Here is a 26195-nt window from a genome sequence, read left to right as displayed (position 1 = left end):
GATAACTGTTAACTTTAATGTTAACTTCAAACCCCTTCTTTAAGCTTTATATAGAGTATAGATAAAATACAAATCCTGTAAAATTTGCAATACAAAAAGAGTTCTATCTTTAAAGGAGATGTCAGGAAGGATGTAAGTCAGTGTAATCAATATTTTAAGTGCAACCTCATTTCCCATCCTACAAGGAAATTGGATAGATATTTTGGACAGAGAATCCCAAGCCCTCAACTAGGGCAGGATTAACTCTGACCAAACACACATATATAAGCAAAGTACACTTTCACGTCCAACATACATCCGATGACAATGTGAACTTTCATGGTTTTATGCGTATAGGACAACAACCATCCCTGCAAAGTGAGTCCACAGAAAACAAAAATAGTGGACTATTTGTCAATAATTTTACTACAAACAGTATATACAAAAGTTATGTACAAAAGCTTATTCTAATTTGTGGCACAAATAATTACCACTTTACAACAAAGCGGTGCTCATGGGATTTGCAAAAAGATGTTCTCGGTAAACTAATTTTGATTTCTTTGTGCAGCTCCCCAAAAGGCTACGCAGAATTGCAGGAGGCTCGGGACATGTGGTCTGGTGCATCCTGCGCACTATTATATGCTTGTCCTGAATCAGTTTCTCTAGCAATTTTCTGCAGCTCTGGAAAACAGTAAAACATAGTGTCAAAGATCCACCAGTACAAGAACTCGTATTTCATGGAAGCATACCAGATAGAAAATGTAAGCATGTTTATGCAGTTTCAAAACTTAAAAAAAAAAAAAATTCATCAATAAAGCTGCAAGAGCTCAGGCAAAATATTAAATGACTGAGTTTTTTCTGTTAAATTATATGCAAATTTAGTGGCCAAGTTTTTTAGGAAACTATAGTAGAAACGTAATCAGTGGAGTAATAACAAAAACATTTCCACACCAATCACTTTTGAGTGACAAATTGATTTCAATGGCTCTCCATTTCCCCCCCTCTTTCACAGACAGTAAACAAAGAGGGAAGGCGAAACAGAAAATGAAAACCAAGCTTATCAAAATTCTATCTATCCTTCCAGATTCTTGGCAAACAAAAACATCTCTTTGCATTAGAATTGAACCCTAAAACCTTCCAAAACCAATTAACTATTTTTGGATCTTCCTAGGGAAATAGAAGTGCAACAAAAGGCACAGGAATATTCGCTTCACCACAACATTAACAACGTACCTGGGGATTTAATGCACCCATTTGCTTTATTATATCATCCTGCAACAGACAAAAAAGGATGACATTCAAAAACCAAGTTACAGCAGTTTCGCATGTGTATGGAGATACGTAATAGCTATTACACATGAAGGATGATCATGATCCCTAAGACTATATGAACATATGATAATCACCATGACCAGCATTTAAAAGATCTCTTGGCCTTGAAATACTTTCTGAATACCTAAAAACCAATAAAACATGTATTTACAATTTCCTGCCACCATCGGAGAACAATTTTAAAGTTGTCACATAGCATAGAGCAATTGGAGGTTGACTCCACCAAACCTGAATTATCATCCCCATTCACCTTGCCAATAACAACAAAGATAAAAAAACAGATTTCTACCCAATCGATGTTACATAAGACAGAAAAAAAGTGTTAATCTCCTGCCTATATGTTCTGGATCCACTGCAGAAGTAGATACCACTTCATGAATGCAAATTACCTGAAACCTATTCAAGTCAACGAACTTATATAATTCCAACAGGATGTACATTAACCACCACAAGTTAGACAGTTTTCTAACCAGAGACAGCAACAAGGACTTCAACATTGTAGAAATCATGCTTTGAACAAGCATTTACAGTTCATATTGCAAAACACTTACTCTTAAAATCCCTGGATTTTGCATCACGATACCAAGAATGCGACGTACAAGCCCCTTGTAGACAAGTTCATTGATGGTCCCATCTCCATTAATCCAAGGAAGAATAGGATATACAAAAGGATCACAAGATCGAACCTCAAACATGTCGCCTCTTGGATTCACTTCAGAAGAAATTACTTCAGAATGTGCATGGTCTTCTACTTCATTGGATCTCTGAATTACACTTAAAGGTTCCGTTAACTCTTTAGGATGATTAAGAATTGTAATTTTGTGGACATCATCAGTGTCTGTGCTTATCTCATCTTGTAAGCCAACATCATCTTCTTGACTTCCCACATTAATGAGCTTATGCTCCTCATGACTTGTTCCTTTGGAATCTACCGAAGGAGTTACTTGAGGATTTTGATTAGATTCAGCCACGGAGGCCAAAAAGTACTTGGATCGGTACAGAGAATCAACAACATGGATGGCATCATAAGCACTGACCTATATCAACACCATGAATTGTCAGTTATTAACAAGTCTTTCTTTCTAGCTTTCATTGTTATACTCTGTCAGTAATCCATTTGGTTCCCTCCATGCTAAAGTTGTATATACAGAAGAGTGAAGACAGATAAAAAAAAACATAAAAATAAGAACCGGTGGAATATGGGGATTTTCAAGAAAAGGAAGCAGTTTGATCATGCTGGTCAATGTAGATGTTTTTTAAGTTTGTAAACTAGGAAATTATTCTCCTCACTAACAGCTTCAACTAGGAGCATGATTTCCCTATGGGTTATTTTAATACTAGAAGCATCTCCAGTGTATAAACTTAACATATATATACTACAACACAAAAATCAACAACATTTTCCTTGCGAACAAAATGTCATCCAGCCATAGAACTTTTATTAGCCTAAAGTTGGGGTGTAACCAGATCCTCCACATCATGGTTCAAAGACTTGGCTGAGACCGAGACGACTCGGCTGAGTCATCACTGGAATGGGGCTTCCCGATCCGATACCGGGACGAGATGACTCTGAGATAATGAATCGCCGGGAACTCGGCCAAGACGACTCTGAGATAGATAGAAATGACCGAGTCGTCCCGAGTCAGCTCGAATTTTTATTATTTTTGTTAATTTTTTAATTATTTTTTTATCATATATATTTTGCAATTTTTAGAATATTAAATATTTCAAAATTTTGCGTCTCGCCAAGACCACGACCGATATGCCGAGACCGATGTGGAACGGTCCAAACCGCAACCGCAACCGCGACCACGACTATGAACCATGCTCCACATGGCAAATCCACGGCCTTCTCTAAGATCTGGAGATAAAATACAACTATTGTCTAATCCATGATAAGCTGTTCACCAAACAGCATGGCCTTTGCAATTGGAGGAAAGAAAGCACATAAATGCTTTTTATTATAATTCTCCAATAATCCTAAAATACAAAACCTGTTGAAGCCTAAAACATCTTGACTTAAAATAAAATGCAATTATACCCCAGCAAAAAAATGAAAAAAAAAATTAGATAAGGTTTGAACAAAAGTAGAATGTGGCAGAAAGAATAAAATCAATTAAACGAACCTTAAAAGCTCGTCCAAATGCTTCAAGCACATCAACAACAATTTCTAACTCCTTTTCCCCTAAACATAAACATGTTGCTCTGATCAATTTCGAAATGATATACAACTTTAACACTTCCGTAAGTTTAAATTCAAACATACAAACAATCATGCAATTACCTGCTATGTTCAAAAGATTGGCAATTTCTTCCATGCTCAAACCTTGGTCACCAGACTTCTGAATGGCAGAACAAATAGTTCTAAATAGCTCTGTATGAAAAGGAGAATTTTCTCCATCATGAAACGAAGAAACTAGATGATCAGCATAGCTTGTCATAGATTCCCAAGGTGACTTATGGGCAGCTGTAGCAGTGCAGTTGATTCCCAAATCATATTTTACCTCATTCAGAAAGGTACATTCATCAGAGAGAGATGAGGTGCCGCCACTTTGTGGGCATGGGGAATTACATTGATCCTTGTCACAGAAAAGTGAGACCCCAGTGCTGTCCTTGTCTTTAAACAATTCTAAAAAGCACATTCTTGGAACTGTCACACGACTCAAGGATAACCTTATTCCAGGAAAACCTTTTTCTCGCCGGCAGATAATCTCACCCTCGCCAGGCATTGATGTTTTTAGTCTCTTAGACTTGTCACCACAATATTCACTTGTATCATTTTTACGTTTAGAAGTTCTGGAGTCCTCAGCCTCTCCAATACCATCCTCTGGCAAGCATGGTGTTATTGACAGTTCACCTAGAGAGATTAAACCGCACAAATGAAAGATGTCTCCACATTGTAAATCTGCAGGAAGTTGAATTTCCTCTTCTATCAAATCCTTCTCCCTTCTGTCAAGCCAGCTAGCAAACTTGGAAGCTCTTTTGCCAGCATTTGGTGGAAATGGAGACAAAGATATGCTGTGCAAGAAGTGCTGAGAAAGTGCAAATGGACTTGTAGCATTGCCACCAATCTGCCAATTGGAAATAAATAGCTCATTTAGAAAACACACACAACATTCCAAAGTAGCTTGTAGAATAATGAGGCATAAATATCAATAGGACCAAGTATACTCTAAATGACCACTGGAAGAAGCAAATAGCTGCTTTTAGCTTTTCCTCCTTCAGCTTTGGTCCAAGAGTGCATAAGTATGCCCTACCACCTCTTGACACAAAATACAGAACCCTTACCTCAATTAAAAAAATTCCAAGCTGAACACAGTTACAAGGATGCAAAAGAATATATAAATGAACATTTTATTCCATTTGAAAAGCCCAAAAAGAAAAAACTAGGAAGAAAGACCACAAAGTTTATCTTAAAAGCCAGGACTTTTGAAAGCACATTAAACCAATAGAAAAGTGCTAATAAAAAGTAGCTTTAACTTTGGCACATTGAAGCAGTTAAGAACATATAACAAGACGGAATTTGCCAAAACATGCTTCTTTCACAGTGGATATTAAATTGGACACTAAATTGACACAATTAGCACAATAGATATCATAATTGCCGGATTTTGTATTGACAGGAAGTTACATACAGATTTTATGTCCTTTAGCATAGCATTATTGCTAATACAAAATAAACATGGAAGAAGAATACCATAATCTTCTTTTCCCTGAGGTAGCTAAAAGCAGCAAAAAGATCATGCTGAGAATAGCGCCTCAATGTCTCAGCCAGCAATATTGAAGCCTGCGGAGTAATTGAGGTGCTCAGAAAAATGAGCTTAAATAATTCTGCAGCATTAGAAACTGCAACTGATCCATATATTCGTCTACTAGTAGTATTGCCCTCGTTTAAAAGCTTGTTATACTTTTGAACAATACGATAAGAACTTGATCTTTGAGCAGAATTTGTACTTCTTCCACCACAAATCTGACGCTCTTGACAGACTTTATCAGTATTAAAGGGGTCCTGCAAGCATAACAGTAAAATTGTGAACCTGATTTGCTGAAGATTTCAATGGCTAGTGCCTACAACAATAGATTATTTTAGGCAATGCTGAAGCAAGACACTTTATTACAGACTTCAATTCAGACAATCTTTTTTTTTTTGGCCCGAAGGGGAGGGGGGAGTTTCACAATGCCAACAAGAGATGAGAAGGCTTACTCATGTAACATTAAGAATCTTAGCACAGTCACCTAAAAATTTCAAGTAGTATTCCTATTTGACTTGAATATCATTGGTTACTCACTCAAAAGCTCAAATTACTTAAATCTACTCAAAACAAATCTTGCAATTAATGTCTCTAAATATATACTGAAGAAGCTCAACTGCAAAAGAATCTGCAACTTACCTGTCCATGAGACCATTCATAAGAATCAACTTGCTTGGAGGTGTTCGACTTAGCTATCGTCTTGTATCGCAGAACATCATCCAGGGCTATCTTTATATTGCAGTCATCAAAATTATCCCAACGTATGTGAGACTTTAACTCTTTACCATGTTCAAAGCAATCAAAAAGGTTCTCATTACAGTCCCCTACCATCATGGCTTCCCGAACCAGTGGTCTTCCATCATCCAAGTTTAATGAGTTCTTTTGGTATTTCTCTAGGTACTTTTCATATCTCTCTGCAAGCATATTGCACAGTCTAAGTACAGCTTTCCTGAACTGTGGAGTACTATTCAACATCGCCATTCTTCTTCTGCAGGTCTCAGGAGGTGCAGGCAGATTTGAAAGAGAGCCCCAATCTGTGCGATGATATTTTGCCCCCAGCAAAGCACGATTCCTCACATACTCGATCACTAATTGCCTATAATCAACCAGAAAACTTTATCATGTCAAAGATCCAGATGGCAAGAAATATCAGTATCAGACTACAAGCTGTAGTCCACAGCAAAAAAAAAATCAACCACATATTGACCAATACAGCTAACCTCAGAATAGAATGCTAAGAAGCTACAGAAAATCAAAATAGATATTCCCCGGTTTCATTTGCTCTCAACTGTTAAAGGAGTACCACTGAAAAAAATGCTTATTTACTCCATCAAGCAAACTGGTTTGGGCTTTGCATGTGGAATTGTCACTCTTTACCTGTCAGCTTCTTCTGTCCACGAAAATCTATTCTGGCGTCCTGTTTTCAGCTTCGATAGAGCATATTTGTGAATAAAGAATTGATCATGCTCATTTTCTTCATTTGATTCTTGCTGTTCCACAGCTTGCATCTGATCATTAATACGCTCTTCCAGCAAATGACTTCCATAATCTCCCAAGGAAGTTATGAAAGTATCTTCTCTTTCTGTGTCAGATATTTGTGCAAGCCTGCCCTTACTCCAATATCCTCCCTTGGTTTCAGACTTGGCATGCTTTGGGGACTTCCCTTTAAAAGATCTTTTTCTTTTGCGTGCAGAAGAACTAGATGTATGTCTCAGTGGATCAAATTCATTGCCTCGAGCATAAGAATCTCCTCCAAAACTGGTGAAGCGCTTTTGTCTCTTACCTTGATAGACACGAAGCACCTGAAAGTAGCAGTTCTTACTTGATGTTCGCAAATGAATTGGACAATGCATCATCTAAAGCCTTCAAAAAACAGATGGTGGAACCGTGTAAAGAATGAACAATGACTTGCTTTTATGCATTGACAGAAAACCAAAGTTTTATTTTTTCAATCTTCTGTGAGTCCTAGCTATAAAATCTCGCCTGTCTCCAAGTAGGTCCCAATGAGGATCCAGTCAAACTAACTACCCCTTACCCCCAGCCCCAATGCACAACAACCCGAGAAAGGAATACAGAATTGTCATCTTTGCATTAGATCTAAGCTATTAACTCTTTTGCATACCAAAGTATCACGAATTGATTCATTCAGGCAAGCAGTAACAGGCAGCAACTAGAACCAACTAAATCAAGCATGTGGGGAGCTCAAAATTACAGCTAAAAGATCAATGAGCTCAAATGAAGCGAAAAAACAAGACCAGACAAGGGAAGAGGTTTTATAATGTAAACAAATAGGTTGGTTTGCAGCAGATTTCACAACAAAATGGACATGTTCATGAAAGATAATGACAAAATGGATCACTGGGGGAAAGAAAAGCAACGCTGTTTAACTAGGTGTTGCTATTAGGCAGATTTAAGCAAAAGGTTTTATGACAGTTGACAGATAGTGCAGGATAGTGGATCACGCCCAAAAAAAAATGGAAAGCAGACAAACCTGCTCAACAGTCAAATTAAGATCATTGGCAATCTCCCGACATTCTCCATATGACAGTTTTTTATGTGGTTCATCAGTTACAACACGCTTGAGGAGCTCAGCACGCTGATCAACTGTCATAACCCGAGCTGAGGCCCATGATCGGGGGAAGAATATCTGACAAATTTAATTTCAGTTTAAAGGAGAGAAACGAAGTAAAAGCTGGGAAAGCAAAGTTTGTAGAGAAAAACATGAAACCATACAATTTATTATGTCCACTCATTATTTTACAATAATGATTTGCTAGGAAAGGAAACAATAGTACAGAAACTTCACTACAAAATGTCTACCAAAAGGAAGCTTGATTAGTGCTACAAAACCAAAGATACCCAAAGGAAAGCTTGACTAGTGCTACAAAAAAAAAAAAAAAAAAAAAAGGCAGCCAACTAAAGGAACCTGATTATAAACTGAGTTAATAAATCACCGATTTAAATCTAGGACGTCTCTTTTGCATTGCCTAAGAGAACTAACTTCTCCAGCCCTAATTAAACAAACAAAATAAAGTAACACTTCCAATGTGTAAGGTGCACTGTACAAAGTATTAAAGAAGTTAAACCAGCTACTCTAACCTATCATTTCAATCATACACCCAATCCAACAAACTGAAAATGAAAATGCCGAGGTGAAACAAGGAAAAACAGAATCTGTGAATTCTCTGAGATACCAAGTATCTTAATCTTTGTATACACAAGAACACATTAAACTGGCATATTCAGTAAGGAACCGCAATTATTCCACCACAGCACATCAATAGATTTATAGCTAATTCACTGCAAAAGGTAGTTAGGCTAAACAGAAACTCAAGAGAACTATACATGTTTCCTGCTATAACCACCAGAAACTGGTAATGCAAATCAGACATCAACAAGAACCAAAAAATGGAGACAATACCTCATGAACAGCAGATCCAGGGAATGCATGTAAAGCAGCTTTTGAGTCAGCAGCTGAATAACAGTACTCTAAAGTGTTCCAGTACTCATCCACAACTTTTCTAGTCGAGAGAACAAAATCATGCCGGACATGAGGGCGAAGATCTGGAAAAATGAAACCACAAGTGGAGGCTACTATTGATACTGGTTCCTCAATGTAGGGTTTAAGTTCCAATGCATGGACAAGGGTGGTGATATCCTGAACTTTGGCTTCACCATCAGAATGCCCAGCTCTTACAAGGCGAATCAACTATCCAAGAAATTCTTAAAGTCAGGAATAAATCGTAGAATATAACAAAACAGGAAAGCTAATAGAATCCTAAGGGAGAAAAGTTACCATGCTATTTCTAAAGGAAGACTCAAACACAATGCCAAAGAAACAGTTTGTAAATGTCATCTATTTAACTGGGGGCAAAAAAAGATGATCACTCTAAAAATTAAATCAACTCGGAAAAAGGAAAAACACACAAGAAATTCCATATCTGGTGTAGCTCCTTGTTAATTGAACCAGAATTATGGGTAATAAGATTTTAGATTCCACCACAGATGCATCATAGTCAATAGAATAAAGAACAGATTGAAGCCAAAATCCAACAACTTCAACACTTTGTCTCTAAACACATGCATCAAGCAGATAATTCCATATGTCTGGAAAAAGCATCGGAAGGTGTAAACATTTGACATTCTTCTTAGCCCCTCCCCAAAAATCAAGCCCTTGAGTTAAGTAAACCCATCAAAGTAAAAGGATAAGCAATGAAGCACCCATAAAACTTCTCTTTCTTCATTTAACTGCTACTCAACCACCTGCAGTAATTTGAAATCTTTGATCTTCCAGCACACCAATTAGTACCATTCAACATTATTATAAGGCAAAGCTCCTATTAAATATTCAATTAAAAGCTTAAGCAGAATTTTATACTTAATTTCAAGTTGCCAGGATCTGTTAAAAACCATTCTCCATGTCAAACTTCCACCCCTTCCAAGCATATTAATGTAGAACTTTGAAAGAATTTATAAAAGGGAGAAGAATGAATTTCAAAGTTTTTTACATGTTAGACTCCTTCAATAGAAGCATCCTTGTGTAGTCTATTGAGTAGCATTAATTTCTCAACACATTTAACAGATGCGAACCAGCATTTATACACAATAAGCATTACAACCCAGACCAAGCAAAAGATTGTTTTGTTATCATGTATTACAGACTATACCTTCAAGCGTAGCAAAATGTCAATCAACCTTGATAGGCGCCCTGTTGCTTGAGTATCCATCAGACACCTATACTCTTCCACTGGAAGATCAGAAAGGCGCAGACCCATCCTACATTTCTCAATCAAATTCTCGAACTTTTGGGTTGAACCCACAACCTGTAAGAACAGCTCAAGAGGCATGGCCTTGATGGCAGCATCTAGACCAAACATTTTGCTAGTGCTATGAGGATTTCTCATGTCATGTCCATTTTTTTCGATGGATAAAGGATCATTCCAACCATGTGAACCCCTGAGGTAGTTCCACAGAAAGATGTGAAGCAGCTTTGTACGTACCATCTTTGCCAGTACATACCCATTAGCAAGCCTTGCTTCAGCTTGCTCAGCTTGAGTATCCGAATGTACACTTGTCTGGATCCTCTGGACACTATCCAATACAGGAGTTGACTGTCCTTTCTTCATCCGAGAATAGCATTGGCGGCGTATTTGAATCTCAAATAACCTGTGTCTTTCTTGAATTTGACTCAATACTTGATCAGACAAGTTAGAAATAGACGGGTGCAGGACCACCTCTATAGTACGACTGGCACTACAGTTTGAGATGGCAGGCATATGAATAGGAACGCATCTACACTGACCTTCTTCCTGAAGCTTATTTAAACTACGTGCTAAAGTCCTCCTGTCCATCATTGAGCTCTTTTCTTTCTCTAGATTCTCAATCTCAAGCCTTCTATGCAGTTCAGCTTTTATTAAGAACTTCTCTTCCTGCTCAAAATAGAAAGAGAAAAGACTCATTTAAGGTAAATGTGAAGAATACCTAGGCCAGTCAACTTAAGAAAAAAAGAGTTGATACATAAGTAGAAAACCTTCAACAGCTGAAGAATCCGCTGCTCCCTCAGTGCACTGGCTGCACCTAAGGCAAGACAAGGATACTTCTGGTATGAGCGGCGTCTCATGGGCACTGGCACTGGAGGTGAAATATTGTTTATAGTACCATTTGATGCAGTTGTATTCACAATTCCTAGCTCCATATCAGGAACCCTTCCACTAGCCTCAGAGGCTGGGCTCTGTGGATTGTTCGGTGTAAGCAGCATTAAGTTATCCTCTGCATTAGTTGTTGAATTATAACAAACTTCTGGCTCATTTACAGGGGCATCATCTGCAACATCTTTGTAAGTGGAGGAATCTACCTCTTGAATGGTTGGAATGAAGCTGTCATCAGTTTCCCAAACCACTGGCTGAGGAACACTTTCAGTATTTTCATGCATTACCATTGCTGTATCACAAGGGATGATATCAGATGCTTCAGAATTGAAGTTACGAGATGTCCAAAACCGATATACATAACTCCTTTTACAGCTCTCTGCCTGCAAATGCATCCCAAACCTAGGGTACATATCAAGAAGGCGATCATAGTACTGCTTATTGCATATACCTAGCCGTCTGCATACCTGTTCACATCATCACAAATCCCATTAAAATTAACGATAGGCATTATTATTAAGAGTCAACACTTATAGTGCCCAAACTCATAGAAAAGGCACTTCACCACCTGTCACCACAAAAAGTATACGAAAATGCATCAGCTACATTTTTTCTTCATATTTGATGAAAATTAACAGTCCAATATCTAGTTCCCAGTTTGATTTTGGCAAATACAACTGCCAAAGTGGACCATTGCCCATAAACCTGTATAAAGTTCATGAAATCCTAGCAAGAGTGTAAAGATTAAGCACCTCATGCATTATCAACTCAGGAAACAAATTGCAAGAAAGGAAAGTTGAATGACAATATTGACCAGTACATAACTCACTCCATCAAAGGGTTTGATATAAATGACTGGTTATGACTCTAGAAATGATACACTCTAGTCCAAGCTCCTACAAATATCTATAAAATGATACACTCTAGAAAACTTTTATGGTGCAAGTTATGACTTAAATCCAAATGCTTAAAGCTCATTTTGATGATCTAATGCCAATATATAACCTCAAACAAGACTAAATCAATGAGAACATTAGTATTGGAAGAGATTAGATGAAGATCACTACTTAATATTTAACAAAAAACAACCACTAGGTCTACAGTGCTTCAGAATTTCCTTGAAGATAAAACTTGTTCAAAAGGATGTGAAATGCAGAATGCAAAAACAAAACCACACCAGCGTACAAGTATTAACTTAAGAGCTTTTCAATAAAGAAATGGACGCACTTCAGTGAATGTCAGCCCTTTGGAGCCTTCAGCATCAATCATATCGTAAATTTGATGATCAATAGGAAGTTCTACAAGCTGATCTGTGATTTGACCCCTCTTTCCTAATTTTGTTGTTTGTTCCACATCAAGCTCATCATAACCTTGTCTAGATAATTTTGGTTCAAAATGTTTCGGTGAAAACTTCTTCAACAACTGCAAACACTTGACTTCCTGCAGAACACACACAACATAGTAAAGGTGACAACCTACATGAACATTTATTATATAGAACAATCATAACTGATGGACTTTTCTTCTATAATATATTATTTCATGAATTAACTTGTAGACATCTCCACAGGGTAGTTGCTTAATTATTAGAGCTCGTGCAAGTAAAATGCCACAATAAAGAGCCCCAGACCCTCTGAATAGAAAATAAATATATAATACTCAAGAAAGGACAAAGGACTCATGGATCCAAACCACTGAAAGTGACACAATGTACTCTCAAGACATGTAAAATATATCCCTTACCAGTTACCACTTTCCAGAAGACCTAATCAGGCAACCATCTGAAGCTATCCCTCAACTATTTGCCTACATGCATACAACCATAGGTCCTTAAAAATGCTAATACAAAAAATGTTTCTAATGAATTGAAACACCCCCCCCCCCTCCGGCGCCAAAAACTTTTTTTTTTCTAACAACCAAGATATGCTGTTCTCTTCTCTCTCTTGGAAGAGGTTCTTTCATATCAATTACTAACTCCAAACAAATAAAAGTAAACTTGTCTGCAAGGAGAAATTGAAATACAATGACAACAGTAACAGGTATGCCTGATGTTAACTTGTACCAAAAATTAAAATACACTGACTTGTTTAGATTAATCCTCTATTTCTGATTCTCATCCAAAATTGAGTAAATGTCAAAGTTTGAGTTGAAAACAGAATTAATAAAACAGAAAAAAGTAACTTGCGTGGAGTTTTCTGTCCACAAAGCACGTAGGAGAATCCACAGAGATGTCAAACTTCTGAGCCAAAGATGAACGGCAGTTAAGAACCATGATTAATCAGATGATTTTGTTTTAATCTCCAAGAAAATCACTCCCTCCCAATCCTCCATCGAAAATGTAACCAAATTAGTGATCATTCAAACATCCTACACAATTTTGACATGTAGAGATGTTAAAACAAATAACAGCACATCAAGGGAAACAAATTCCAATCAGCCAAAAGCAACTTCTTGACCAAACTTACAAGTAATTTTAAATCATCAAACAAGCACTTAATACAGCTACAAAAGCATGCCCAACATCGTTAAAACCATAAAAATTGGGAAAAACATCGATGTGCATCACATTATCCAAAACCTGTGCAAGCCATTTACAAGTACTAAACTAACAGTCTGAATATTAACAACTTGAATATCTTCAAGTTGATCTCTTTTAAGCTTTCAGCCGACAAGCAACATTCGAACTTTGTACAAACTCCTTTAACAGCTCGAGAGAAGCCTCATGATACTCTAACACAAGCTACGCCATTATCACCTTGTTAAAGGATGTGACAACCACTATTACATGGAATCCAAGATAAAATTCTAACAGAGGGCCAAAAGAAGAATGTATAAAATGTTACCAACAGAAAAAGTGATTGCGTGAAATAAAAGTTAACTCTGAAGCTAAGTGATGATATTTCATGCTAATGAATTAAGTGGAACTCAATCTTCAGACTAAATCCACAAATCTACTTACTTTGTTTTTCACTTTAGTAAAACATTCCTCCACAACACCAGCATCTTTCAACCTGGGACATATCTAACAACAGTTTGGAAAGAATGATGCAATTAGAATGAACAAATATACCCTTATAAAAACAAGCAAAAAAGCAGTTGAAAGAAAAAGGCAATAAGACCATACATTTCTCCAAGCTCTATGCCCAGAAGTTCCCCGATAACCAAGGTCCTGCTTAAGATCTGACACGACAAGAACCTGGAAAGGCAACAGTCGGATCACAGTCATGCTGCACAAGAGAACATATAGAAGGATGAACATCTCAATTTAAATATGCTTGACCTTTCCATCAGCCTGTTCAAGTTTATCACAAATAGCTTTTAGTGCTGGTAGATAGTCTTTTACATTCACATCCTCTTTAACAAGTCCTTTGGGAAAGCCAGCACTGTTTGCAGCAGTTACATCTGCAACATCACTGTCAACTAAAGGTATATTCTCTTTAATGATTTCAAGCCTCTGTTGATATCCCAATTGCTTTCCATAACGGTATAAGTGCAGCATGTTGGTTGCCACATTTGAAATTGTTTTTTTGTGCCCTTCATCACATGCTTCTTTAGTCTTCACCACCGTTGTCTGCTTCAAAATCAATCCTCGGCATTCCAGTGCCTTCAATATGTAAAAAATGTCCTTTCCTTTGATACCAAATTCCTTAGCAAGTTCACTTTGTGTAACTCCACTAGTTCTGCAAATGCACTAAATATCACTACCTGTTTTTGATTTGATCTGACATTGTACAGCGGTCCAAAATCTTAACTTCACTTACACAAATTAAGCAATTTGGTCCCACATTTTCTAAATTAATGTCTCTAGATCTCTATAGCTTAGAGCAAATTGTAAAGGGCCCAACAGCACTTCATAAAAATACATACACGATTAAACAAATACTTGCAAAGTTCATTGCAATACCAAGCAAAGACCACTCACATTCTGATACAATTCTAGCAATGGGTAACTGTTCAAATCCAGGGTACCTAGATTTGTGATTGTTCTGAAACATATGACTTTAGCTATCACGACCTATGATCGCAGGCACTAGGGTTAGGGTTCTTTCGAGTATTCGCAAGGTATGAAGACGGAACTTATCTTCCGGGACCATGTAAAGCACCATCAAACATGATATTTTCCCATGCTATTAAAGAACAAATATCTTACATTCTTTAAAGACTTATGTAGGACACCAAAAGTTGCGTGGCAATCCATGTTTCAATTCATTCTACCCAATTCTGAATTTGCAAGCACTACAATTGTTTCCACTAAAAATTTCAACTTTTAAATAATCAAAATTAAATTAACAAAACAGCAACAATTTCAAGGGCTAAAAAATCCAATTTTTTATCCATTTTAAAACACAAAAACATTGCCACTGCGGCTTTGGTCCTTCAGCTAAACAACTGCCCCAGGAGAAAGCGGTTAAAGTCTCACTTCAGTGTATGAATGCTATTAGCATGTAAACTGACACATCACTCTCTTCACATTATAAATTCTCTTCTTGCATACATGGCATGCATCCAAACTCGGTAGTGTAACAAAATTTTAAACTGATACTGTAGCACACATTTGTCCTTTGTTTCATGTACACAAATGGTTAAAACAAAGTATTAATGTCGTCATGGATTCTATTCTTTATTCTTCTAGTACCCCATTTAGGAGAATAACAATAAAAGTGTAAACCAAATCCTATAAAAAGGGCTTAATCTCAACTGATGCTGAATTTTGTAAAAGCTTATTTCTGAAAAGCCAAAATCAGAATTCGAAAAGCAGGTATCTTGTAGCTCTGATTCTGGAGAAGAAAGAAAAAGCGTTGAGAACAGGTCGAATATACACCGATAGCACCAAAATCAATTGAGAACAGGTCGAAGATACGCCGATAGCACCAAAAAAGCAAGAAAGCAACATTTTAAAAAATTAATGAAATAGTGGAATTCCCAAATTCCTATTTCTCCTTACCTAGCAATGGCAAGGCGTTCGAGAGTCCGGCGGTGCTTTTCATTGATTTTAGAATCAGAGGCCTCGATATCAGTAATTCCGATAAAATTACTCCGAAGCCGTTCGGAAGCGACGATTTTCATATTCATCTGCTCACATTTTTCAAGAGAATTGATTAAAGCATCTTGACAATCACACACGTCGCCTTCGACCTCGAATCGGAGGCCGGGAACGTTGAGGAGGTTCGACCACAGGGCAGCCTTGACGTTTGGACAAAGAGGGAGGCCGTGGGCGGAGAGAGATTGGTGGAGCCTCGGCCATAGATTTAGGAGGCTCAGCCCACCGCCACCTTGCGAACATATCTCTTCTATTGCTGAGTGGACAACGGAATCCATTGGCATATAGGTATTAAACCATGTGAAATTCTCGGTGGCGTTGGCCGGTGAAGGCAGGAGTAGAAGGCGGGAAATAGGGGTGGGCAAAAAAACCCGCCGATCCGAAAACCCGATGAATCCGATCCGATCCGATCCGAAAAATAGGATACCCGATCCGATTTTTCTCAGCGGGGCAGATGAGGGTCGGGTACCCGAAAAATCGGGTACGGATACGGATCAGAAAAATAAAAATCCGCGGGTACCCGACCCGCAGGGTATATTTTATAAATATTAAAAAAGTAGGGATCATTTTATAATTTTGTAATTTTTAATTCTAAGTGCAAGTGAAGTGGCTCGCAGCCTCATATTCTAATCCTATATGATCTACTCTTCTCATTTTTTTTGAAGAAAGCGAATATTCTCGGTGAAACATGAACAAAATGAAAAAAAAAATTTGTGAAACTCTGTTATAAAAATTGTTCATCCCTTTCATCTTTTTTATTTTTATTCTACCTCCATCGATCTTTCCTGCAAATCTTGCATCAATTCAATCAAAGATTTTTGTTTGGAGTTTCAATTTTCTGTTAGCTAGATAATTAAAATATTTGTGTCATTCATTTGCAATTATATCTCTTTAATTTGTCTCTTTTTATTTAGTGTAAGAAATTTATTTTTCTTTTTCATCACCTTAATACCATAAGGTCTATTCCAAAGATGTAAAGAAGTTGGGGAAGATTTTTAACATTATTTTTTGTTATATTTTTTTCAAAAATAATTAGTTCTATTCAATTCTTTTCCGAACTTGATTTCACAATTGACTTATTTGAGATGCGGTCTTGTACCATATTATCCTTGGGGAAGTTACCAAATACTTATTATCCTTGTGTTTGTTGTGTTGTAGAAGTATGAAATGTGTGAAAATGGTGATGTACTCAAAATTATTATGAAACTTCGTTTTGTCTATTAGATATTCTAATATGTACTAAATTTATGAGATCGATTTGATTATTGGATGAAATGTGTGAGAATGGTGATGTATGGACTTTAATTACAATATCTCTACCAATATTAATTGGAAAAGCATGTTTTTTTTTATTGAAAAACATGTTGATATTAAGTAGAAAATAAATTTTTTTTATTGAAAAATAGTTTTTTTTAGGGGCGGGTACCCTATGACCCGCCCCTTTTTTTCGGGTACCCGCTATTCGGGTACCCGAAAATATTAGGAGCGGGTTAGGGTCGCAAAATGGCTGATCCGATATATTAGGGTCGGGTCAGCCAAATCATGTTAGGGGCGGGTACCCGACCCGTGCCCACCCCTAGCGGGAAAGGGGCGGCTGTGTATTTTTTGTTGGGAGTTTGCTGCTTACGCGATTCGAAACTTCAATCTTTGACCTACTTAGTTATTTGGGGAAATAGCACAAGTAGTCCCTAACGTTTTCGACATTAACTCTTTCCGGTGCCTTAAATATGAATAATACATTTTGGACTCCCAACAGGTATAGGTGCCAAATCAACCTATTTAATTAAATTTATCCATATCTGTTCATAAATAGATGGGTATGAGTATCTTAAATTTTTATATATGGGTATGAATATTTTATCCATATACAAAATTTCCGTCCATGAATGGATGTGTATGGGTATCTTAAATAATTTATCCATACCCGTCCATGAAAATATTTAATCCTTGTACTATCAAGTGTTAATATAAATGAAAGCTGTTGTCGTTTGTTGGAAAAAAAGAAAAAAGAAAAGAGTAGACGTGCACACTGGCACTCAAATGTCGATCCACATGACAAAACACCAGATACTTTTACATACGCTTTTTTTTTAATCTTCTTATTTAAAGCACCCAGCCACCCTTGGAGAAGGGTTTTAATTCTGCTTTCGAAATGCCTTTGACAACCGTCAACCGGATAATAGCACTAAAGACTCTAAAATCTAAATCCAATACAAAGAGCATTTTTGAATATGTACAATAAATAAGAAATTTCTATTTAATTATTAGTAGTTTTATTGGAGTCACATTTTTGGTAGTTTTTTAATCCAAGAATTTATGTTTTATTTGATAATTTCTTCACATAGTTGTTTTTTGTTTTACAAGTCTAGTAAGTTATAAATAAAGTATTTGATTAAATATTTTCTCTGTTAGACATAACAACTCAAGTTGACAGAAGAGTTAGAATTTTATGTTTTAATTAGTTGGAGAGTTAAAACTTATCAGTTAATAGTTAAGAGGATCAAAAACTGAATTTCGTAATAATTTGCGAGTCATTGAGGTATTTTGCGCCCGAAAAATATGATCTCCGAAGTTATGCAACACTAAACATTAAGCACTCATAGATAAAATCACACTTACCTTGTCATATCTTAATAGACAATGGAAAATACAATTATTTAAAAAAAAAAAAAAAAAAACCCCATGATACATGGAGAAGTATCACCAATTTGAATGAGCAAGAGAGGCATGCTAGATTCTTTCAACTGGCGAGATCAAGCTTTGAGTTCAAATGGCTATTTGATAGTGTATGATCCAGCCAAAAGGCAATCTGATTGTCCTGTTTCTCAAGACAGGCGGGGTTGTGTGCGGCCCCTCCGGTGTAACTCATTTCCCCTTAGCATCTCCAAAATAGCCACGGATGCTTTTTTTTCTGCTGCATCCTTGTTTGCCGCAGATAGCTGACATCTGTGAGGAGCACCATTTGCATGAACTTCAAGCTTGACGGATACCTCACCATTTTCATATCTGACAGCCTTGTTCATGACAAATTGCTCCTTTGCACACAATTCCTCCAGTTCCCTCACAGGTTGGAGCTTCAAAGTCTCAGGGGTAACCAGAGGCTCAAGAAGTGGCTTTATGCTTCGAAATACAACCTCTTTGTCATATCCAGAATCAACATATATTGCCCCGGCAAGAGATTCTATAATGTCTGCAAGAATCTGAAAAATATGAGGTTGTTAGCAACTAATTACTCAAAGAAACAACAAGAATTAGCAACACTGTGCTACAGCTAAAATACTAAAGATACCTTGATTACTGGCTCCGACTCCCACCCAAAAGTCGAGTCTTGTGATGATTGCTCAAAATTTTCAACAATTGCGAGAATGCGCCGCTGCAGGTCTTGCGAACCATGTAGAATGTGCTTATGAAGCCCAGCTCTAATTGCAGTTCGTGCATAGCAGTCATTGTTCACAGAAGCTGACCTTAAATCTGTTAATAATCCAGAAGACAGATTGGGATGCTCATTGTGGAGATGCATGGTGATGAGATAGTCCAGCACTGCATCCCCAAGAAATTCCAGACGCTGCAAATTCCATTGAAACGGAAACATATGTAAACATGAAAGATCCACAATAATATCTTTACTAGAAGGCATGCCAGTGATATCTGCAGTTTGGAACTATTGGCAAATTCAAACTAGTGCATGATATAAGGATCATGCAAGCAATCTAGCTATTGAAGAACCAGAACATGCAAACCCTTCCTATGTAATATCTAGTTTTGCACCTTATCGATTAGTCATGCGTGGAGAAGCATATATCTCGGGGCTATGATCAACTAAACAAGTAATAATATGACTCCCCCTCTTAAAGTGGTAGTCAATTCGGATTTCATCTGGTGGCTCCAAAAGATAAATGGTAATTCAAATAGACTTGAGTGATCTAGCAAATCTGTAGATAGCTAATCAACTCCACCTTAAAATACATCTAATGATACTACTTTAAGTATGAAATATGGCACTAAATGTCACCAAACCCATCAAAGAGATTCTGTTTGATGCAATATATATATATCTTGAACCACTAAATTCAATACCGAGGAAAAACACTAAAGCCAGATAAGGAACATTTTGCAGATATTTCAGCAGCCGAGAATTAAGTGCTTCACGCTTTTGCAGGAACATTTGACACACCGAAATGACATGCCTATGCACAATCAAGTTGAGATAACAAGACAGAGGAAACAATGAAGACATCTCCAACAAGATCATGAATTCGTCAAAAAACAATTAGAACGGGTTACCTTCAAAACAACATGAGAAAAAGGAAGGGAAAAGATTACCTTATAGGATGTGGGGCTCTCGGGTCGCACGTAAGAACCATGAGTAAGTGCTTCAACAAGGAGAGAAGCATCACGGAATGAGTACTGATTCAATAGAGACTTGAAAAATCTGAGATCAACCAGCTTCTCTGGATTTGCGGCGACTGGCCTTTTGTACTGAACATAAACGAAATCAACTTCAAAACCCATCCATTTCATGAACGCTAAGGCTGCTCTTTCACTTGTCGTACAAATGAATACACCAATAAGGGCCTCAATTACATCAGCAACCGTCTTAATTTTAATCATCCTTTTCTCCCTGGCATAAACAATTGTTCTAGTTGAAAGCACTTCTTCCCGCAGTGTATAGGTTTGAGAGTTATCACCAGGAATTCTCCATGTTTTAGGATCAAAACATTCATTGCGGATAAACCCCTGAAGTTTAAAACTGAAATCAGATGAGAAAAAAAGCAAGGATTGTATATATTGTTCAATGCAATAATTAGCAGAGCAAGTCAATATAGTGGATAACGAATGTAACCATGAAGAGGCGGAGATAGAACACTATTGGTGATGCTCAAAAGATAATTAACAATCTGACACTCAAAAGTCATGGAACAAAAAACAAATGTTACTATAAGCTGAAAGAACTACACGGGACTAACCTCAATTGATCAAATACATATAGGAAATTGAGTTCACTAAGTCGGTTATTACCCTGATCTAAACCGGAAAAACTTGAAACGCCAGTTTTCAGAAGAACTCATATTTCAAACCGAAGTAAACGTAGATAACTCTGCTTTGTGGTACTCTCGTGGAAAAGATTAAATATTGTAATGATGATGCAACTACAATATGCCACCAACCTTCCCTCCTACTTTTCATCTATCCAAACTATTCAAGTTCTTAGTATAATCCCTTTTTCATTTTAGACAGCTTGAAATTAATTGCGGTTCAACTCAATTTCTTAATTTCACCACAAACCAGACTGCATATCTCTTCCTTGTGTAGACTTTTCTTTACACCTTTCTTCCTGAGTCCTGACAGTCTGTCTTATGAAAAATTCATAATGGACACTACAATACAACAGTAACTTAAAAAAGGAAATTTTACCGATATCTTCTTATCGCATCCCAGCTTGCAGAGTGCGAGGTTGGAGACGATTTTTGTTCTCTCCTCAGTAAGAAGACCATTGTTGTGATTTTGATGTGTCTTGAATAGTTGTTGACTTGTAGCATATTTCAAGAAGGAGTCTCCAATGGTTGCCAATGATGTCAAATGAAAATTCTCTCGGCAATTTTTAGTCGTAATTGCCTCTAAGACCTAAAAGCAGAAAAACATTAGCACGGGGAAAATCTATTGAAATTCTCTTCAATGGTGAAAGTCTTATCAGATTTGTCAGGAATATTTGACTACAAAATGCATGGTAGAATAGTTCCAAAAGGAGCAATATGGACGTAAATGTACGTATGTCAATTTCAAAATATTCATATGGCAACTCCTAGCTACTAGTTTCGACTTTGGTCCTTCGCAAACAAGCCTATTAATCACCACAAAAAAAAAAAAAATTAATGAATGCTCATTGCAAATATTCAAGGGTAAATTACATTTTACCCCCCTATGGTTTAGTATTTTTTTGTACATAACCTCTCTATGGTTTCAAAAGATATGCATAACCCCCTCATGATTTGGATTAAAGTGTTAAAATGACGGTAATTATCATTCGTAACGAACCTTTAAAAATATCTAAATTACCCTTGTTTAAAAATTAAAATAGTTAAAGTGACCAAAATATATAAAGATAACATATATATGACGCATTAACCCCGTATGATTTTATGTTTTACCATATAACTCTCTTATAGTTTAATATTTTATCATATGATCCACTTATGATTTTCAAAATATACACATAACCCCCATGTAATTAATAAATAATTTTCAACTTTTCATGAGGATATTTTTGATATTTTAGGTGACTCCATTATGGATTGCAAATTCTGTTACTTTGACTCTTTTTAATCCAAACCATGAAGAGGTTATGCATAGCTTTTGAAATCATAGAAGAGTTGTGTACAAAAACACTAAACCATAGGAGGGTAAAGTGTAATTTGCCCTTTATTAAACATTTAAACTGAACTTCTGGCTTTTATTATGTCCCAGTTTGCTTTAGCTTACAAGTTACAACCAATCCTAGTATGCAGACAAAATTATGCAGGTTTGATCAACAACTAACCTCATCCTGTTTGGTGAAACTGTTCATTTGCTAGTGCAGTTTATGTCCTTATATAAAGGTACTTGTGCTTTGCAATAATGAATTGCAATGATTTTCCAAAATATTGCTCATCAAATTCGTTTGCCATTAAGCTAAAAAGGTTGGCTTTAGCTGCAACAGTATATGAATAATGCAGAGCTAGGAATCGCGTATTATTCTAGCCTATAGTTTGTTCACCTGTGTTTATAGTTAACAAGGAATTGTATCAGCCTTAACAAGAAACATTGAAACTGGTATTAGAATGGAGGAATTCCAAACAGCTGTTCTCCAGTAATTTTTATTGGAAATGAAGATATTGTTTCCCACAGAGATAGCTAGCATATGTGCAATGTATGTTAGAGAGCCGTGTTCTCTGCAACTCAATTGCAACATGCTAGTAAAAGTTTCTACATACCGCCTAAAAGAAAGATCGATGAAATTTATTGTAAGTACACAAACTATACCCTTTGCTATTGTTATTCTCAGTAGATTTTCAAAGCCACAGTTAGGGGGATGAACCTTGATGGTCGGAATCATATCATTGAGCATGCAGTCGGCCATTAGCATCCTTTTCAAGTTGCCAGCTATTAATAAGGACTCTATCCGTTGTATGATAGATGGAGCATATGAGAAGGAAGACACTGAACCAATGGATATAGGAGACATGATCACTTCACAAATTTCTGGAGGCAACTCAACTGATGCATTAGTCGGGACTACAAGGGTAGTAGTACAAGGAAAAGAGAAAAAGGTCAGCAACCATAAGAAACTGCAATTTTGCGCAATCTGTTATGCATAATTGTAGAAATATAAATCCAAAGAGTAAACTCGGACAATGAACCCTTTGTAACGTACAGACATATCACACAATCTTTTTAAGAGTGTGAACAATCAAACAGAGAACTCAAACGGGGAGCAACTTAGAGCTGTGCAGCTGGTCTGGTCAAAATATGGTTGCAATAGTAGGCAATTCTATCATACTTCAGCTATGTATCAAGATATTCTGCATAAAGATCATCCTATCTAATATCAAGCTTATCTTATTTGTCACTATTTTCCTTTTGTTTATACTAGTATCACACTAGAAAGAGCATGTTGCTGCGCCATCATCGCAGTCAGATGCTTTTAGCCAGTTGAACTAGTCATCCATCAACAGGGTAGAAGCCTAGAACATCAAAACTATAAAGATAAGGAGATGTCTAACAGCAGGGGATGTTGAACTTCTCAATGAAATTCATAGCTCAATTAAAATTGAATGAAAGAATATTCTTTTGGTCATTGAATGACATCTTTAGGTCCACAGCAAGCAACATCTGCAAATGAAGCAACAAAAAGAAGCTTGGTTCCAAATTCTCTCAAGCTGGAGTAGGCATTAAATTTTGATAGCCGTGAACAGGCTAATTGCCTTATTTAACCCTTAGTGTTGAGATTATAGACTACAAAATTTGTGCTTTACAAGTTCCTTTGAGGCACTTCAATAAACATAAAACAAGTACAGACGTAGAGCAAAATCTAAATTGTAGCTAAATGATTCACTAACCTTTTGTCTTTTGATTCCTACATCCCAGAAGAAAGTTCTGCACCATAAACAGATGTTTTCCTTTAATAAATGGTTCTCCGTCGAAGCACAATGTGATGCCATGCCTGCAGTGACATTATCACGCTTAACCTTGACTTTAAACTACAAAATTTGCATATGAAAATTTAGTTGTTACATACTGTTTCGCAAAGTATGCTTTATAAGTAACAGATCCCCCTTTTCTCAGCATTAGCAACGAATTGCTGTTCAAATCATCCAAAGTATCAGTAGTGCAATATATGATACCGTTATGAGGAGTCACTACCAAAGAATTCTGCAATTTGCAGCAGCAGATCAAGCCATTTTTTGTGTGCACATAACGGCCTTGAACTCTATTAGAACAACAATCCATATGCTTATCTGATATGGTTTCCTGAGGATATAGAACAGATCTGACACACGTCCAATCAATTGATGGATTTTCACGCGAGCCTGTAGATGGAATCAGAAGATAATCAAGGAAAGCATGTTCAATGTTCTCGTTTGATCCGCTCAATGCTTCTTGCAGCTTGTTCTGATTTTGATCAATAAGCAGCCTAAAAAGTGTGACTTGGAACTTCTGACAAAGAAGAACCTGGCAAAAGATAAAGATGTTTCATGATCAAAATAGGACTGAATTATTTGTCTTTTTAGTTAATATGTGACAGGAATAATTATTTTGGCATTGTCATTTTATATATTTACCTCTTCAGACGTTAGTTTAATATGTCTAACATATTTCATTCGTATCTTTAAGCTGCCTCTGGGCACGTCTAACTCAAAATCCAGAGTCTCAGCATCAAATTCAAGCCTTGTAGCAAGCAAAATATCGTGAGGCATGGTGTTGCAACTAAAATCAGGCTGAAGAGCAATTAGGTAGCAATGATACAATATCTCAGAATCATTCCCAGGACGACCAACCAATTCCCGAGGGACATACTGCATCTGTTCCTCCTCATATGCTTGATCACCTATTCATTCAGATGAAACCAATTATTAAAAAAAAAAAAAAGGAATTGGTAACAACTATCAAACTAGAAGGGAAAAAAAAAAAAAGAGGAACAGTTCGATTTTTTCTTTTTATATTGGTGCAAATCAATGAGAAGGAAAGATACTCAAAACTTACACTGCTCTGGAGCCTCTACGTTGTCATCAACTACAATATTAATTGATTCCATTAGCTTCTTTTGTTCTCTGTATTTCAAGAAAACATTATTTAGTCAGAACCCTGAACAGAATCTAAGTAAAAAAGAATTTGATTTCAACAATTGAGAATGAAAAACAGCTGCTTTTGCTTGAACAGTAAAAGGGGCTAATCAAACTTACACCATGATTTCTGATATGTTATTGTCACACCTTATTCTATGAACAACAAAGATATATATATGTGTGTATATATATACACACACACACATACATCCCTTAATAAGACTAAAGGAAAAACTAAACAGATTCATCTTTAGATGGAGTAACAAGGATTAAATTTAGAAACTGAAAGAAACTGCACCCCAAAAAAGAGAGAGAGAGAGAGAGAGAGACTAGCTATAAGTGCAATGCACATAAATTAATTAACTAGCATCATATCTTTCATGCAGCAAATTATTGAGAGAAGCAAAAGAACTAGTAAACTTGATAATGAGGAAAGCTTTACTTACAGTAGTACAAAAACCTCAGTGCAGATGCACACAATTCGCACAGATCACAGGGAGAAATGAGGATATATGGTCTTACTTTGCTTTGGCAGCAAGGAAGATACAGTTAAAGTAACATTAAAGTGGAACTGAAGTATCACTAATAAGTCCTGTTGTCTTGATGTTGAAAGTGAGAGGGGCACACTTCAGCTCGAATTTTGCGTTTGTCCTGCACTTCAGCTGGTGGACAGGAACTCCAGAGAACATTTCCTAAGGCTGTAAGCGTACGAGACTGTTTGTGTTGTTTTGAGCTCAAGATTCTACCAGAGATTCTCAAACGTCTTTGAGGATTTTCACGTTTGAGGATGACATGTAACTATGTGCCTAACTGTGAATCCAATGCCAATTAGATTTTCACCACTACACATTTTTGGATTTTCACATTTCTCAAGTACTGCTTCGTATTATTACATAGTTGTGTTTCCTTGTCATTTTCGAGGGTTGACCCCCGCGCTATTCGCTGGCGTTTTAATATTTATTAAAATAAATTTTACACTACTGGTAATGAGAGGGATGAATTTGTAAAAGAAGTAGATATAAGTATATCATAGTTGATATATTTGAATTGCATAGCCATATAGATGTAGAATACATGCTTAGCAGTTTCAAAAGAGAATTGCAGTTTTGGTCTCAAATGT

General features: G+C 36.7%; 2 protein-coding genes across 6 annotated transcripts; both read right to left on the bottom strand.

The window, feature by feature from the left end:
- Window positions 1-301: 301 nt before the first annotated feature.
- On the bottom strand, window positions 302-16113 carry LOC113726159 (uncharacterized). Of its 5 annotated transcripts, XM_027249719.2 has the most exons (17): window positions 15657-16046; window positions 13992-14391; window positions 13836-13907; window positions 13671-13733; window positions 11939-12151; window positions 10594-11178; window positions 9731-10492; window positions 8485-8772; window positions 7555-7710; window positions 6441-6865; window positions 5703-6159; window positions 5009-5320; window positions 3596-4382; window positions 3438-3496; window positions 1863-2348; window positions 1213-1251; window positions 302-660 (listed from the first exon to the last, which is right to left on the bottom strand). In XM_027249719.2, the coding sequence occupies exons 1-17, from the start codon at window positions 16034-16036 to the stop codon at window positions 475-477; spliced, it is 5670 nt and encodes a 1889-aa protein (XP_027105520.1). In that variant the 5' UTR covers window positions 16037-16046; the 3' UTR covers window positions 302-474. The 5 variants fall into 5 exon arrangements, with proteins under 5 accessions (XP_027105520.1, XP_027105522.1, XP_027105521.1 ...); XM_027249721.2 differs by lacking the exon at window positions 1863-2348 and having other exon boundaries at window positions 15657-16113; XM_027249720.2 differs by lacking the exon at window positions 13671-13733 and having other exon boundaries at window positions 15657-16054.
- Window positions 16114-18352: 2239 nt separating this feature from the next.
- LOC113726156 (endoribonuclease Dicer homolog 2-like) lies at window positions 18353-25553 on the bottom strand. Its single transcript, XM_072074476.1, has 10 exons — window positions 25522-25553; window positions 24993-25060; window positions 24572-24837; window positions 24028-24461; window positions 23849-23952; window positions 22828-23024; window positions 21168-21377; window positions 20076-20489; window positions 19042-19317; window positions 18353-18952 (listed from the first exon to the last, which is right to left on the bottom strand). The coding sequence occupies exons 2-10, from the start codon at window positions 25042-25044 to the stop codon at window positions 18578-18580; spliced, it is 2328 nt and encodes a 775-aa protein (XP_071930577.1). The 5' UTR covers window positions 25045-25060; window positions 25522-25553; the 3' UTR covers window positions 18353-18577.
- Window positions 25554-26195: the final 642 nt, after the last annotated feature.

This window comes from Coffea arabica, chromosome 2c (assembly GCF_036785885.1).
Source record: "Coffea arabica cultivar ET-39 chromosome 2c, Coffea Arabica ET-39 HiFi, whole genome shotgun sequence".
Lineage (NCBI taxonomy): Eukaryota > Viridiplantae > Streptophyta > Magnoliopsida > Gentianales > Rubiaceae > Coffea > Coffea arabica.
Note: the sequence above shows the minus strand (reverse complement) of the source record. Positions and strands in the feature narration are given on the sequence as shown.